The 14774-nt window shown below is 42.8% G+C and overlaps 1 protein-coding gene across 2 annotated transcripts in view; it reads left to right on the top strand.

Moving 5' to 3' along the window:
- The window catches only part of BMPER (BMP binding endothelial regulator), a 147993-nt gene that overhangs the window by 9825 nt on the left and 123394 nt on the right, over positions 1 to 14774 (top strand). For both annotated transcript variants that reach the window (XM_086847771.1, XM_086847762.1), the window contains exon 3: positions 14559 to 14658. In XM_086847771.1, coding sequence (XP_086703897.1) covers positions 14559 to 14658 — 100 coding nt within the window. The remainder of the gene's footprint in view (positions 1 to 14558; positions 14659 to 14774) is intronic.

Genomic DNA, 14774 nt, shown 5'->3' with positions numbered 1-14774 from the left:
TTGCTTATAGTTTACCTAATAACTGGTGTGGTTACTTCCTCTGAGGCCTCTTGGCCTCTTCATCTTATGCATTAAGCTGCAGCTAAAAAATTCCTAGTCTGGCTGTTTGGCTGATCGAGTTCTGTGCAGTGCTCTGCATCCAACTGAATCAAGTGCTGAGCTCTGGGTCCAAGTACAGCATGGAGCTTATCCTTTATCATCCCCAGAAGCTGACTTTGTGTGCTGACACCTGAATTTCATATATTTTTGTCTGTCTCTCCATTTTTTATTTGATTTTTTTTCTGGCTTTCTTGTTTTTCCATTTTCCCCATGTCTGGAATCTACTTGCTCTAGATGGTCATCCATAATCCTCTGTTAAAGTAGGACTGTGTACCACCATGTCACTGAGAAAATAACTTGTCTTCATGCATTGACTATGATTTTCTGTCCTTTTTGCTTGTTTTGTACTCCATTCTGCACATCAGCCTCCTGGCCATAGTTTTCGTTTTCTGTATTGTATCCCAGTTTTTTCAGAGAGGGAAGCGTTGTAAGTGTCTGCTGGGAAGTGCTATGGCAAAACACAGTCCTGTGAAATGGCACTAGAGCTGAGATGTATTTATTCTTGTGAGTACTGAGGATGAGGATGTGATAAAATGCCATGTAGAAAAAATGATGCTGAAGACCTGATGCTTTCCCAGACAAATTGCAGTTCCATTTTTTTTTTTTTTTTTTTTAATCCCTGTTTTAGGTAAACCTTTACTAGAAGCTTCAGTATTAGAGGTTGAGTAAGGCCATCTTTAACTCTGCCTCAGAGCTCTGCTGACCTGCTTGCACTGCACTTTGCTCCAGACATTGTCTAGTTCACACTGGGCAGTACCAGTCGGTCACCTGGTAGCAATGCAGCCTGAAGTATGTGTAAACCTCAGCATGCAGTTCTGAAACTTCCTGTAAGACTTGAGAAGTTGAAGACTGCCATTTCTGCTTCTGAAAACCAGCTAGAGCTCAGCCCTGGGCAGCTCAGGTGTGCTCAGTGTAACCCCAGGCTCCTCTGTTGGCTGCAAGATCAGCTGCCCCTCTCCCCATAAGGCCAGGTATGGCTCAAATCCTCTTTCCTGCCTAAACATCTTGCTTGAGGCATGGCAGCAGCACCTTGCACTCCTCCATAACCAGGGGGATGCAAGCAGATGTGTTGCATAGCCCTGGCCAGGAAAATCAGATTTCTGACAGCTCATAGGCTAGAAGTCCATGTGTTCTGGATTGTGTTTCCTTGTTTGGGGTTTGGCTTTTTTTTTACCTGCTCCTGACATGTTTATGTTCAGTTATATTAGGTGGCTTTAATAGGAAATGGGAGTTGAAGTTGGAATCATCAAAATGTGTTCTGATGGCCAGCTAGAGTCATACGTTTGCATTTCTTTTTCTATTTTGTCTTAGGATTTATTAGTGGATGAAGAAAAACAGACCTTGGTTGTCCTGAGATTGTCTCCTTGTTCTTTTTTGTGTCTGGATATATGGTTGAGGTATGGCTTGGGAGAGATGGAGAAGAGCTGATAAATGACTGCTCTAGGGCTACATAATGATTATGATCTGACTGTGCCAGTTAGTGAAACATCTCGAGGTTATGTCACCTAGAAACCACTGGGGCAGGAAGGAGCCAGGCAGGGTGGCTGGCTTTGAGATAAGGCTGTTAGCTGAAGGATTGCCTGTAAGACATAAAAGATTGACAAACCAGAAGGCTCTTCTACTACAGCGAGGCTGTTGATCATTTGCTTGTGACAGAGAATAATTATTTTTTTTTCTGTATATGACACTGCACAGATGATAATTTTCACATGTAGCACTTTACCCTTCTACTCAAACAGTCCTGGGGATAGATAGACTGGTGATACAATCTGGAAAATCCTTTTGATTCTAATAAATGAATAAAATTATTTTGGCAGACAAAATGCAAAGCATGCAAGTTCTCTAGACTCTAAACCAAGGGTTGGTGGGTGTTTGCAATTACAGTAGATAAAAAATGCTGAAAATTTGAAATTGCTACACCTTAAAATGTTTGGGGTTTGGTAGTGTAAGAAACCTTTTTAACAGATGCATGTTTGAGGCATAATCTGTCCATGATCTATAGACATGAAACATTTCCGGAGGAAATTGTTGATGTAGACATTTAAGATGCAGCAGGATGCACTGATACTGAAGCAGAACTTGTTTAACATGAAAATGCAGAGGAAACTGAAGAAGTCTGATTTGTATGGCTTCTGAGAAAATGTCTGTGTATGTTCAGTTTAACCTTCAATCCTCAAGCAAAAATCATTTGACCCAAAAATCAATCTGAAGCTGAAATTTATAAAAAATCTAGAACTTGAGGCTATGATTGTAAGAAATTTGAATGGTTTAATGCACTTGTTGTTATGTGAAGTGTACATATTTGCTGCCTAAAACTTTGTATAATCATTTTAGTATAAAAGGAATATCTTTGATATCAATAGGAGTTTTTTGAAATAATTAAAGCAGTCCACATACAGGAACATACAAAGGTAGGAGCCAAAAAAGGGAAAAAGGAAACCAATCATGTACCAGAAAAGGGAGTTTCACTGGAAGGCAGCCATTTGGAGAGATGAGTAGGCAGCTCCAAGCCTGTTCAGTGGGAAAAAGGACTGCTGGTGGGAGAGAATGTGGATGTGATGTGACTTCAGGAGAGCTATGCATGGCTCTGGAACCAGAGGTTTAGAAGGGTTTGAAGTGTCTGGAGAATTAATATGACTCCTGTGTGTTTGTACACACCCTGTGGGTGTTCCCATTGGAGGATTTAGGTTAATACACTGAGCAGTGCTGATGTTGGGCTGCTGGCCCAGGCAGCCCATGCTTTCTGTCTTGTCTCCTCCATGGAGAAGACGGCTCGGAGCAGGAATTTCTTAGAGTCAAGCTGAGCAGAGAGCTGACTGCTGAGTACAAGATCCTTCCCTGCACCCCCCATCTCTGTTTTGGGGCCAAGCACCTCATGCTGTGCCATTCAGGGTTCACTGCTCTGACCTGGGTGACAGGAGCATCTGCTTCTGTATCACAGAGCTTTATAGCTGGAGGCTGAGGGAGAACAGCAGTTTCTTGTATAAAGCGGTATGTCGAGAGTCACTGATGAAGAGGTTAGTGATCTCATCTTGGTCAGGGAATTTCCCTCTCTTCTCCAGAGTAGGAACCGTATTTCAATTGCCCATGTAAAACACAGCAGTGTGGACAGCCTGGATGAAACAGTGTTTCTCTTCTAATCCAGACCCGTCTGTGACTTGGCAACAAGGACTTTCTCTAATTGCAGAAGAAGGTCCACTTAATAAAAAATTTGGTTTCAAGACCTCAACTGGATACTTTTTTGCTTTTCATCAGTTCAGCCGCAGGTTCCCTGTTTTACAGGACACTTGAGTCCCCCATCATAAAGAGCCCTTCTTTCGCTAAAGGTGTGAAACTCTTGTATTTCAGATCATCTTTCTGCCTCTCCTTGCTGTCCAGGTGGAAGGATTGCTGCCTGAGTTCTTGCTCAAAGAGAGCAGCGCTGTCCCACACAATGAAATCATGTCTGTCTGCCTTCACAGCACTGTGGACTTTGAGCCAGGCATAATCTGTTTCCTGACATTTGAGTCTCATTAATTGGGTTAACAAGATGCTATCTGCACTCCATACTTATGTAAATAGAACCTGCAAGCAAAGATCTTAATGGCACCTGATATATCACACTGCCTTTACATCTATCAAGAGGTACCACTGCAGGAGTCACTTCCAAAAGCAGGTTGTGTTCTTGGTCCCATGGGTCCCTTTATAAGCTGTAAGAAATGCTGGTGGTCAAGGCCAACTGTTCAGATGTCTTTCAAGTGTCCCACTGGTGACCAAATCTCACTTTGTCAAGATGACAAATGACTTGTGCATACCCTGTTCACCTTCGAGCTTCGCTCTAATGTCAGCTCCATTTACTTGTCAGAAACAGGTATTTTTTTTACTTCCTGCAGTGCAAGTGGGGCAGGGGAAAGGAAGGAGTGAAGGGAGCACAGGCTGAAGAAAAAAAAACCTGCTTGTATGGCTTCTATTCAATGTATTATTATAGTTGAGATCTGCAAGCTTTGGACATACCAGAATCTGTTTGTTTGTACATGTGCAAAACAGAAAGAAGGGAATTTGCTTTTCAGAAGTGAGAACTGTCCCTGCAGGGCTACGATTATGCAAAAACATGTTTTAACCACTGGATTTTTCAAGAAGAAAGTGGTTGTGCAAGATGAGTTTCTTATTTTGGACAGCAAATTTTTTCCAGAGCAGCATTTAAAAATAAGTGTTTAATTAACAGGGTCTACCCAGAGCGTAGGGGATTGTGCATGCATCTGCACTGAAGAGCTCAGCTCAAAGCTCTGAGCTCTCATGGGTGGTTTCATTGACTGCAGTGGTATTGTTATGTGGCTAAGTGATCACTGCTGTGATTGAGGGCTGTTACATCTCACCCAAAAGGAGCCATGGCCAGGCCACAAAATATGGTCAAAGTCAGCTCAAGGACTGTGAAAGTGACATTGACAGCTTTGGCTTTTAGTTTCTCCTCAATGACTTCCATATCGCTTTCGCTTAGTCCACAAGTCAAAATACACTTTTTCTCCTATTAGCTACAGCGTTGGCTGAAGGTTTGAAAGTCACAATCTTACTTAATTTGGCAGTGTGATTAATCACAACACAGGAAAGTTTATTCTACCTTTCTTCTTTGCATCTGATGGAAGCAAAGAAGTTTCAGTAGATACGAAGTAGAAGCACACGGAAGTGTGATGTGTCAAATGAAACATCATAGTGTCAGAAGCTTTTCTGACTAATTCTCCCATGACCTTGAGCCTTCCTTTGCTGGCAGCAGCTGGATGAAGACAGCTTGAGGGTGATGCCTGCTGTGAGTTGCCCATTACCCAGGATTACCACGGCCCCTACGAGATTTTACTAGCAGCCAAGCAGCAGTTGCAGCAAAAATGAGTGAGCCTTTGTGGGTAGAAGGCAGCATTAAAAGACCCTGAAAGCTTTTGCCTTCTCTGAGGGGTTCTGCCTGAAATGCTCCTTTTCCTTTTCTCTTCCTGCTCTTCTCCATACTGACTGACAAGTTGGAGGCTGTGCCTTCTCTCTGCAGACTGCTGTGAATAACCTTTTTTTATTTTCTAAAACCACTGCGTAGCACAGGCAAGATCACGTAAGAAAACAAATTCAGGGTCAGCGCTCAGTTTCCTTGCAAGTTCATTAAAACAGCAGTGTCTGGAGGCCTTTTGCCTAAATAATTTCATAATAGAAAACAGACTCTCATTGCTTCTTTCTTTTGGGCTACTATTTTTATTTGGTTGTTGTTCCTCAAGCATTTTGGTCCTATTTCAAAACTGACTTTAATTAAATGAAGAGACTGGGTTTTTTTTGGTGCTTTCTTATTTAAAAGCTGGACTGCAAAACTTCTAGGAGTCCTCTGGATTATGAAGCTACGATTGACAGGGATTTTCCTCTCAAAATAACATTAGAAAACCCCAAAGTGTAGCTTAAACATTTGAAAGAAAATAAAAAAAACCCTCCCCTTTCTCTCCCCCAGCTGAGATCTCCTGTCGCTGCTTCTGGCATGCATCACATCTTTACGGATACAGTATCATGAGAAAACTGTCACTCGGTGATGTATTAGGGTAATACATCATGAGAGCATCGTTTCTTTAGAGGATATGGGCAGTAAAAGACATGATTCTGGCCAGACAGAGCAGCAGGGGACCCTGCTCTTTTTCTTTCCTTTTCTTTAATCTAGCCCTGTTTTTGTGTTGTACAGAAGTGAGTTTCTTCATGGGATATGACTTGTTGCAGAGTAAGTTAGGAGGCCCATTGGGCTTTTTAATGTCTTTAAGAAGTACACAGGCCTCAAGGGCTGCTTTGTTCAAAGTTTTTAGAACAGACTGAAGCCCAAAACTAGAGTATTTGCCACTGCTGAAATCTCCAGTGTAAAGACTGAGTAAGCAGGCTTCAGACAGAGAAGGTAATAAAGATGCAATGGCAGGTAACTATTGTTTGGATAATATATTTGTAGATTGAGCCTATCAAAATGTGATGAAATTATTCTGCTTTTAAAAGCAGTCAAAGCATCTCTTTTTGATAAATATTAAATGAAATTTTAATTCACAACATTAGAAGAAAAAATACTAATGGTCAGTATTCAGTCTCTAATAGAAAATACAGTTATCCAAAAATTGGAATTCTGAACAGATAGATTTTGATTTTGATGTGCTTTGCTCTTGATGTCTTTTTATTGTTTTAATGGCTTTTTTTTTTTCTCATTGACAATATTTTCTGAAAAATAACATTGGGTAGTACTGGGATAACATTAGTAAAGAAACAAAAGCAAAATAATGTTAGGGCACTCTTTTGATGGGCAATTTTTGAGATGAGCCATGACACCATGGTTTGATCTAAAATTTGCTGAATTCAGATGATTTCTTAATTTGTTTTAAACCTTTGGTGTAATCTGCTTTGCCCTCTATGAAATCGCTCGATAACTCATGAGTGTCAGCTTCAATGATTTTAGGACTAGAATTTATTTAGGGTGTTTCAGAGCAATTTTCTTGGCAGACTTCTCCTTCTCCAAGCCATCCTATGGCACTTAAGGGGGACCAGTATGCTCCAGGAATTAATACACTCAGGACAGTAATTCTGTTCCACATCTGCTGACTTCAGCTGTGTTTGGTTGATGAAGTTCAGGTAGCTGAGCCATCTTTTATGGCCCTCAGCTGCCTGTCACTTCTCTGGGAGAATGAATTCTCCACCAGCTTCAGTCAGGGTAAACCTGACTAGGACTAAGCTGGACCATGCTTTCACCATCACCCATTTAGCTGAAATTAAGTTGGGCAGTAATCATCCAAAAGGTTTTGCTGACTGATCTGTGTAGCTGAGAACATTTAGCAAGGGGTCGATCATAAACTCACAGGGCTGGGTTAGTAAGCTGTACCCTTTTACAGCAGCATGGGTACAGGTTTGCAGCTGGAGCTTCAAATTGACAGGTATTCCCTGTGGCTACCTTTTTCTTAGGTATTGTCATCAGATTTAGGTAATTGATAATTAATTCAAAGTCTTCATTGATAAAGTAGAAATATAATCTTGTGAATTCAAATTCACAGAAAAAGGTGTGAATTTTAAAAGTGTGCATCCCATGAAATATGAAGGTGTGGTCTCCCACAAGAACCCCTGTGTGTAACCCTTCCTTGAAATCTGGCTCCTGGATTACTCTGGGTATTTTTTTTTTGCTGCGGTATGAGCTGCTGGGAACTTGTGAAGACCCCATCTCTTATTGCTAGAAGGCTGCCACACTATTCTGCTGACAGACAAAGAGTGTTGCCTATGACTGTGCAGCTGAAGATCTCTAATCTGAAGCTGCACGTGGAGGTTGAGGTGGAGACAGGGAGCCTGAATGCTACTCAGTCAGGATCCTGCTCTGGCTTTCTCACTGACTCAATCTGCAGTTACAGTAATTGTGTCTGGCCATGTCTACTTTGTCCCTAAGCTCACTGGAGCAGGGATGTGCTGCAAAACATTTGATGTTCTGGGACCCTGACCCCAGCTGCAGCCTTAGTATTAATGCCAGAAAATGCAGGAGGAAGAGAGGGTGCTTTCTTTTCACCAAATACTGGTGCAGAGGGCTGCCATCAGGGAGTGCTGGGATTGCAGCAGGCCACCAAAGTCACTTTCCTCATGCTGGTGAACATCATTAAGCACAGTGAAAAAAGGAAAAAAAATCTGTTCAGTCTGTTAGGGGTTGAGTGATTTGTCCTGAATCACTTGTACATACTCATGTCTTCCTCACAGTAGTGGGGAATGACCCATTTGAAGTGAAATTTGGTGTCATCTTTCAGCAGGGCCTTTGTTTTAATCATCTTTCCTAGGGAGCGGGGAGAGCTCAAATTATGAAGGGGGATGGTTGATTCTGGCCGAGCATCACCACAGGGAAGGCTGCAGCCTCCTCCCTGCTCACCCTGAGAGGCCAGATAAGCTAAACAGATTACAGGGATGAGGGGGCAAATTGGAGGCAACCTAGTGCTCTGCTCAAAAAAGGAGAGACTGTGAACTGAACTAAAATACTGTCATTTGTATCTAATGCAATTCATGCTGAAATCGTGGTCATGCTCTGCCACAGGCAAGGACCTAATGCTGAAGGTACTGAAGTGTGTTTGGCTTCACTCCTGTGAATTGTCCCATCATAACTTTATGTGCTTTAAATAACAGGACCTTTCTCTCTCTTTATGAAGCATATGCCTTGGTGTTTGTCAGTTTATATGGGCAAATGGAGAGAACTCTATCATTTTCCAGAGAACAAACTTCGTTTCATAGGGAAATATTTTTCCACCTTGAGTTTAGAAGTGCATCTAGTGTGCTAAACCATTTTTTTACTGTACCCACAAAATTTGTTTTGCAAGGGAAAAAAAACCCCAGCAGATGATTGGAAGGGAACGAGGGAAGTAAGACCTTATTCTCACCTTCCTTGACAGTGACTCAAAGGGTCTGCAAACATCTCTTCTTGAGGAGTGGTGTCTCCTCCCTGAAGCCTAATTGTGTGGCTCTTGCTCAGGTAGGAAAAGGCTCATGGAAGACAGCAGTCCCACAGTTTTAGCAGGAAATCCCTTGCTTGCATCAGCTCTGCCAATTAAAGGGAGGTTTGTGAATCAGACCTGAGACAAAGAGTGCCAGGCAGGAGTGCCAAAGAAGCAAGGGTACTATTTTCAGAAAGAGCCTCAGGATTTGTCTAGACTGTGAGTTAAGCATGTGTCTGAGCCTGTTCTTGAGTTGGCCCAGCTTTGGGGTTGTTTGCACGTAAACATAGGTGCAGGCCCAGGCTTGGGAGCTCCCAAGCTTTGCTGAAGGACAGAGCCTGTGGCCAGTGCCGGCCCAGGCCTTTGCTCCTTGTGGCCCTTGTGGTGTGAGTGTGGCTTCTTGTGCACTTGAGAGGATGCTCTGGCTGTGTGCAGCACCTGGCAGAGAGCCCAGCAGCGTGGCCTAAGAACATGGGGCTGATGGCACGTGGTGGGAGCCTGCGCTCGAGCCTGCCCTTCGCCTTGTGGTGGAGAGGCTGCCTGTGTCAATTGAATACACTCGTTTCATTAATTTTCAATGGCTCTTTCTTCTCCTGAGGTCACATGCGTGTATTTGAAAGCTCCATCCCGAATTCCTCTGGGGTAACTTTTGCTATTGTTTGAAAATGGTTATTGTTTTCACGGGTGATCCCACAGGCTTCTCCTAGCAGAAACTTAAGGACATCCTGTGCTACCTGGTGAGGAGTCCTGTTAGAATTACCAGTGGGACTGTGATGAATAATGGTAAAAATAGAATGTTTTCAGGTTTAGTCATTAATGGTAGTTGGTATTTCTACCTCATCTGTCTCGCTTTTATTATTTTTCTCTCCACAGCATTTTTTTTTGGTTAAATGAAAGTTTAAGTAACATTTTTCCCATTCGGTATAAATAATTAATAACCTCAGGGTATTAGAAATGCAGTGCAAGCTTCCTAAAAGCATTTTCAATACATAAAAAGAAAGAAAGAAAAAAAAGCAACCCCAGACCATCACTGTGGACATCTGGCCCCCTGAGAAACATCTGCAATGTCTTCTGCAGCCAGCTGTTACAGCACAAGAGAGGGCTCAGAATACCATTGATGGAAGCACTCCTTGGTACAGTCCTGAATAAATGAAGCAGACTCCTATTACTTTTTTTTTTTCCCCTCTTGAAGTCAAATCCAGGTTGAAAAGAGCCATCGTTCTGGTGGCTGCTGTGAGCCGGCAGGAGTCCAGTGGGGAACCCTGTAGAAAGTTGGCTGTGGCTTCCAAGCTGTGGTTTGGCACATATCCTCTCCAAGATCTCTGCCAAATATTCAGACTCCTTTTTAGTGTGTGTGTGTTTTTTTTTTTTTCTTTTCATGTTGGCATTTTATTTAGCTGTACCATATGAGTTTAAGACTGTTAGTTTGATATAATTTGTCTCCAGAAAGGGCTGTTTTGTGTGGGGTTCTTTGATAGAAGGTAAAAATATGAGGTGTATGTAGAAGGTGAACAAATTGCGTTGAGAGGAGGTTGTAGTAAAGGTAACATGAAGCAGTAACAGTGATATTGGGTCTGGTTAGTGTATCTCTCCTGTGTGGGAATTTGACATCACTGCTGCATGCCAAGTTAAGGAGAACCCTTGGTTGTCACTGACAAAGTATGGGAGAGGGGAGAAACATGGACACCCAACAAAATTTCTGATCCTTTCCCCAGATGCATTAGAACATGAGTTCTCCAGCAGCTAGGCTTGGTGAGTGTAGTGAGGAGTCCACAGTGACCCTCTAGCACTTCCCTAAATTTTCCTTTCCAAGGGAGTCTGGGATTCCAGAGTGAACCCTTTGCTGAGCTGAGCACTGACTGGGGAGTTGCGTCAGATGCAGCAGCATTGTTCTGGATCAGCCTGACCTCTTTTAAAAAAATACGTATTTTTCCAACACTAATAGAAACCTTAGCTGAGGTTCTCTCCCTTTCTGTGTGTGTGCCTGAGCACTAAATTAAAAAAAAAAAAATAATCCCAGATGTGAATCTATAAACCATCTGTTTAAAATAACTATTGTGCAGGACTATAATTAAAAGTTATTTATTATGAATCTTGGGATCCTATTATGGATTTGACTGACTCCCAGGTTTCTGACTTAGCAAACGGTTTATATATTTATGGGCCATGTGTCTCTTCCGCACTTCTCGGTGCCAGAGTGCATGTCCTTTAAACAAAAGGAGAAAAAAATCCCCTACCCTCCCATAACTGTTGGCTTCTGATTGTTGCAGTCTAAGAAGTTTTCTCTTAAGAACAGCAAAATTCGAAGTATCTGAGAGCTTTCAACAGATTCAGAGACGCTGTTGACAGCACAGATGGAGGCTTGGTAATCCAGCTCTCCTGCATGCAGCTACTTAGTGACTTTCTAAATGTATGGCTGGGACAAGTCATGAAATGTTATGATTACTGGGGGTAGGAGGGGACGTAAGTGGAAGGAAAGGATTTCTTGCTTAAGTCCCATTTGCTCTCAGCCTCCACTTTGCCCTTGTGAAATGGGAGGGGAGGAGGCAGCAAAATTGAAACAAGCAGATGGACAGTAGACATTAAGAGCAGTGTTTTGGGCAACGGGGTGAAGAGAAAAAACCCAGCCTCCAGATGACAATTAGTCTTTTGTTTTATTTTTGTACTTTTACACCCAGTGGGCCCAGGAGATCTGCACTGGATAATGCCTGACTGCAATAGACTAAACAATGATTTACCAGCCCTGCTTTATCTGCTGCAGGCCTGTGATGGATCAGCATGGTACATTAACCCTTTCCTCCACATCTGCTGACTTTGTTTTCCACAAGATACAGCACTGAGATAAAACAGCAGGACTTTTTAAAAAGAATTTTGGGATAATAGTAATAGAAGTAGTAGGAGAATGCACTTCCCTGGAGCTACATTCATATCTTCTTACTTCAAGAAGGATTTTGTCATGAGGACTATGCCAGGGCAGAAATATGTTGCATTTGTGGCTTTACTGTATGTTTTTTTAGTAAAAGGCCCCACAAGCAGTGGTGGGGCTGCACTCCTCAGTGATGCTGTACCTCACACCCTGGAAGAGCAGCCCAGCCCTGATGGCAGCTTGGGATGACATCTGAAACAGCCTGTTTTGGAGCCGTCTGGGCCTTGTCTATAACAAGCTAGAGACGATGAACACCAGCTTGGCAAATCCTACCCTGTTTTAGTGCTTAGCTGCTCTTCTTGTGCTGGCAAATAATTGGCTCTATTTACCTACGATACATGGAGCTGTCCTTTAAGGCAGGAGGATGCAGCTTCTTCCCCAAGGGACAGAGCTGAAAAAAGAGTGCAGTGGGTGGTGAGTGGGGAACCTCCTCCCCACCTGCGCTGTAATAAGTGAGCGTTGAGCCAGTGATCCCGATTTGCTGCCTTCCACATCCAGAGGCAATTCAGTGACTCATCTCCTGCTTTCCCCACAAGTACCCTTGCTGTAAGAACCAGTGACTTGTGGGAGCATGAAGAACAAGCCCCTTTCTGCTGGAGCAAGGGTACTGAACAGCAAATAGTTCAAAGTCTACTGAGACTGACAAAGGAAATGTGAATCTGTAGCCTACTGCTTAAGACACCCTCTTAGGAGGAAGGGCCCTTCAGTTCCTGTCACTGCACTGTGGACCACTAATATTCTTCATGTGGAACAGCTGCTTAATGCAAAACAGCCCTTGGCATCAGCACATGAATTCCAAAATTTTCCCTCCCAGAAAACCTGCTAAAACCAGCAGCTTTGCTGGTGATAAGGAAAGAAGAGCAAGACCCAAATTTGGCTGGCTCATTTATACCAAGCTCATCACTGGAGAGAATTTTTCTGATTTTAGCAATGTGGGGGAAACAGGAGGCTTCTACTGGGAAAAATAACTAGCAAGTTTCTCCTGTTTGAAATGTGTGTGTTTGGGTCATCCTTAGGAACTCCTTGCATTGCCTACAAGAAGAAACCATGTCAGGATGTGCCTAAGGGTGGAAGGAGGCAGACAGCACTCAGGGGACAAATTGCCTAGGAAGCTGGGATACTTGAGGAATTTGTCCCAGTAGTCCTCTGGGAACCAGGGAATTAATAAAAATACATAACTGTGTTATTTTTGTTGTCCCTCTTGCTGCCATCTGCAACAATAATGTTGTCCTTCGATGAGGGAGTCCAATGTGTATCTGCCCACTGGCCATCCTTACACACATCCAGCCTAGCTAGGTAGGTTCTGAAGGGCCCAGGGCACCTCTCTTCTCTCAGAGGTACACAATGCATGCTGCAGCTGAGTCAACCATGTTCTCCACAGGAACAAACCCTAAACTGGGTTTTGCCCTTCCTTCACACCTACTTTCACCAGGCAGATTTTCCCACAGATCAAGGTAGTGGGGCTGATAGGCTTATTAAATCTTTCCTTAAGCAAACTCATTAAAGATAATCAGATATTAGAAGAACCCTTTAAAATACAGACTGTAGTTGAGTTGGTAAGCTTGACTGCTGCCCTTCAACAAACTTTACGGGGGCACCACGTTCCTGTAATGGGAATCAAGATTCCACTGAGCACTTTAAAAGAGATATTGAACCAGTTGCAATTCTGTGTTGTGGCTGCTTTGTGCCAGTCCAGAGCTACAGACCTGCCATAAATTCAGCTTAACCTGCTGGTTAAATTGCATTTATGGTTGCTCTGCAGGGCTGGAGTGATGCAGAACAGCCAGCATGGAGCAGTGACCTGGCTTTTTACAGTAAGCGTTTGTGTTGCCGCAGCTGCGCTTTAGGGCCTGATTCTCATTTGCTGATTTCACACTGTCTTGGTGAGAGCGAGTCCTCATTTGCACTGATAAGACTGAAGTGCCTTTATAGCTCCCATCAGATCAGGCAGTGACTTTGAAGTAAATAAACCTCTGATTTTAGACAAAGGGCTGGAGTGTAATAAAAGCTGCGTGTTATTCTTCACAGGCACCTTGAATAAGGCCACAGGGAGCAAAATAAAAAGACTGGAAAGCACAGCTTCTTTTTCCTTAGTTTTATGATTTACATTTTTCTAGCCCTTTGATTTTTTGGTCTCTAATTAAGTCATAAGATTGGGTGAGGTGGATACTTGCACGTACTCGATGGCCACCTGTGTCACCTAATGAACTGAGCTACTAATTATAGGTGGAGGTGACTTCAGAGGGCTACTTTAAGTAAGGAATTTGAAGTAGCAAAATTTTACTAAAAGAAACGCCCAAAGTATTGTTTTCTGCACCTATTTAATGGCAGGGATAACCAAAAGGGTTGACACCACTGGGGCAAGGTAGGCAATAAATGGAATATCTCTGCTGCCTGCTGTTGCACACCCTCAATTGACACTCCTTAATGTGGTCAATGTGCTCTTTGGCCTTGGGAAATCACTGACTTTTTGCCATAACAAGATGACACTAACGTGCAGTGACCCTGTCTGCTTCTGGTGTTTCATTGATTCTCATCATTTTGGGGAGAAAGATGAATTACACTAATCATCTGGTCTGATATAGTACCTAGTAGCCTTTTTTAAAGAACCTCTAGATAAAATTGATTTTCTGCATTGGCAGAATTTTGTCTTCTCTGAGGTTACCACCTCTTTCTCTGCTGTTTGTCCTTCTGTCACTATGAGAAGTGATTCCTGAGCAGTGCAGTTCATGGGGCAGCTCCTCAAGACCCCGAGGGTATTTTAACAAGCACATCATGTAGGTAGTTGTTCATTTAAGTAACATGGATTTCTTCAGTGCATCACATTTGCTGTACAAGACTGGGATGCAGTCCTTTTTGATTCCTGTCAAAATGGAGTTTAAACACAATTTAGTTGGGTTCCCTGACTATTCAAAGACTCTTTTCTACTGTGTTCCTTCAAGGGAAGAAAGGTGTACTGAATCACAAGGACCTCTCCTGAAGCAAAAGAGCAGACTGCTGTCCCCACATTTTATTTTCTGAATTGCAAGAAATGGTAGCCTTGGGTTTGGTGTACTTGCAATAGCTTTTGTCTTTTTTTTTCTTTTTTTTTTTTCTTTTTCCAGAATAAGGAAGTGACGTGCAAAAGAGAGAAGTGTCCAGTGCTCTCCAAGGACTGTGCCCTCGTCATTAAGCAGAGAGGAGCTTGCTGTGAGCGTTGCAAAGGTGCCATTCCCTTCCTGTCATTTTACCCTCTTTTTAAAATGTTATCAGTGCACATTTAGGTTCCCAAAGATAGGTCTAAATTTGTACCTTCTCGGCTGGGACTTGGCTGTCACCAG

This window comes from Cyanistes caeruleus, chromosome 1, assembly GCF_971803275.1.
Source record: "Cyanistes caeruleus chromosome 1, bCyaCae1.hap1.1, whole genome shotgun sequence".
Taxonomy (NCBI): domain Eukaryota; kingdom Metazoa; phylum Chordata; class Aves; order Passeriformes; family Paridae; genus Cyanistes; species Cyanistes caeruleus.
Note: the sequence above shows the minus strand (reverse complement) of the source record. Positions and strands in the feature narration are given on the sequence as shown.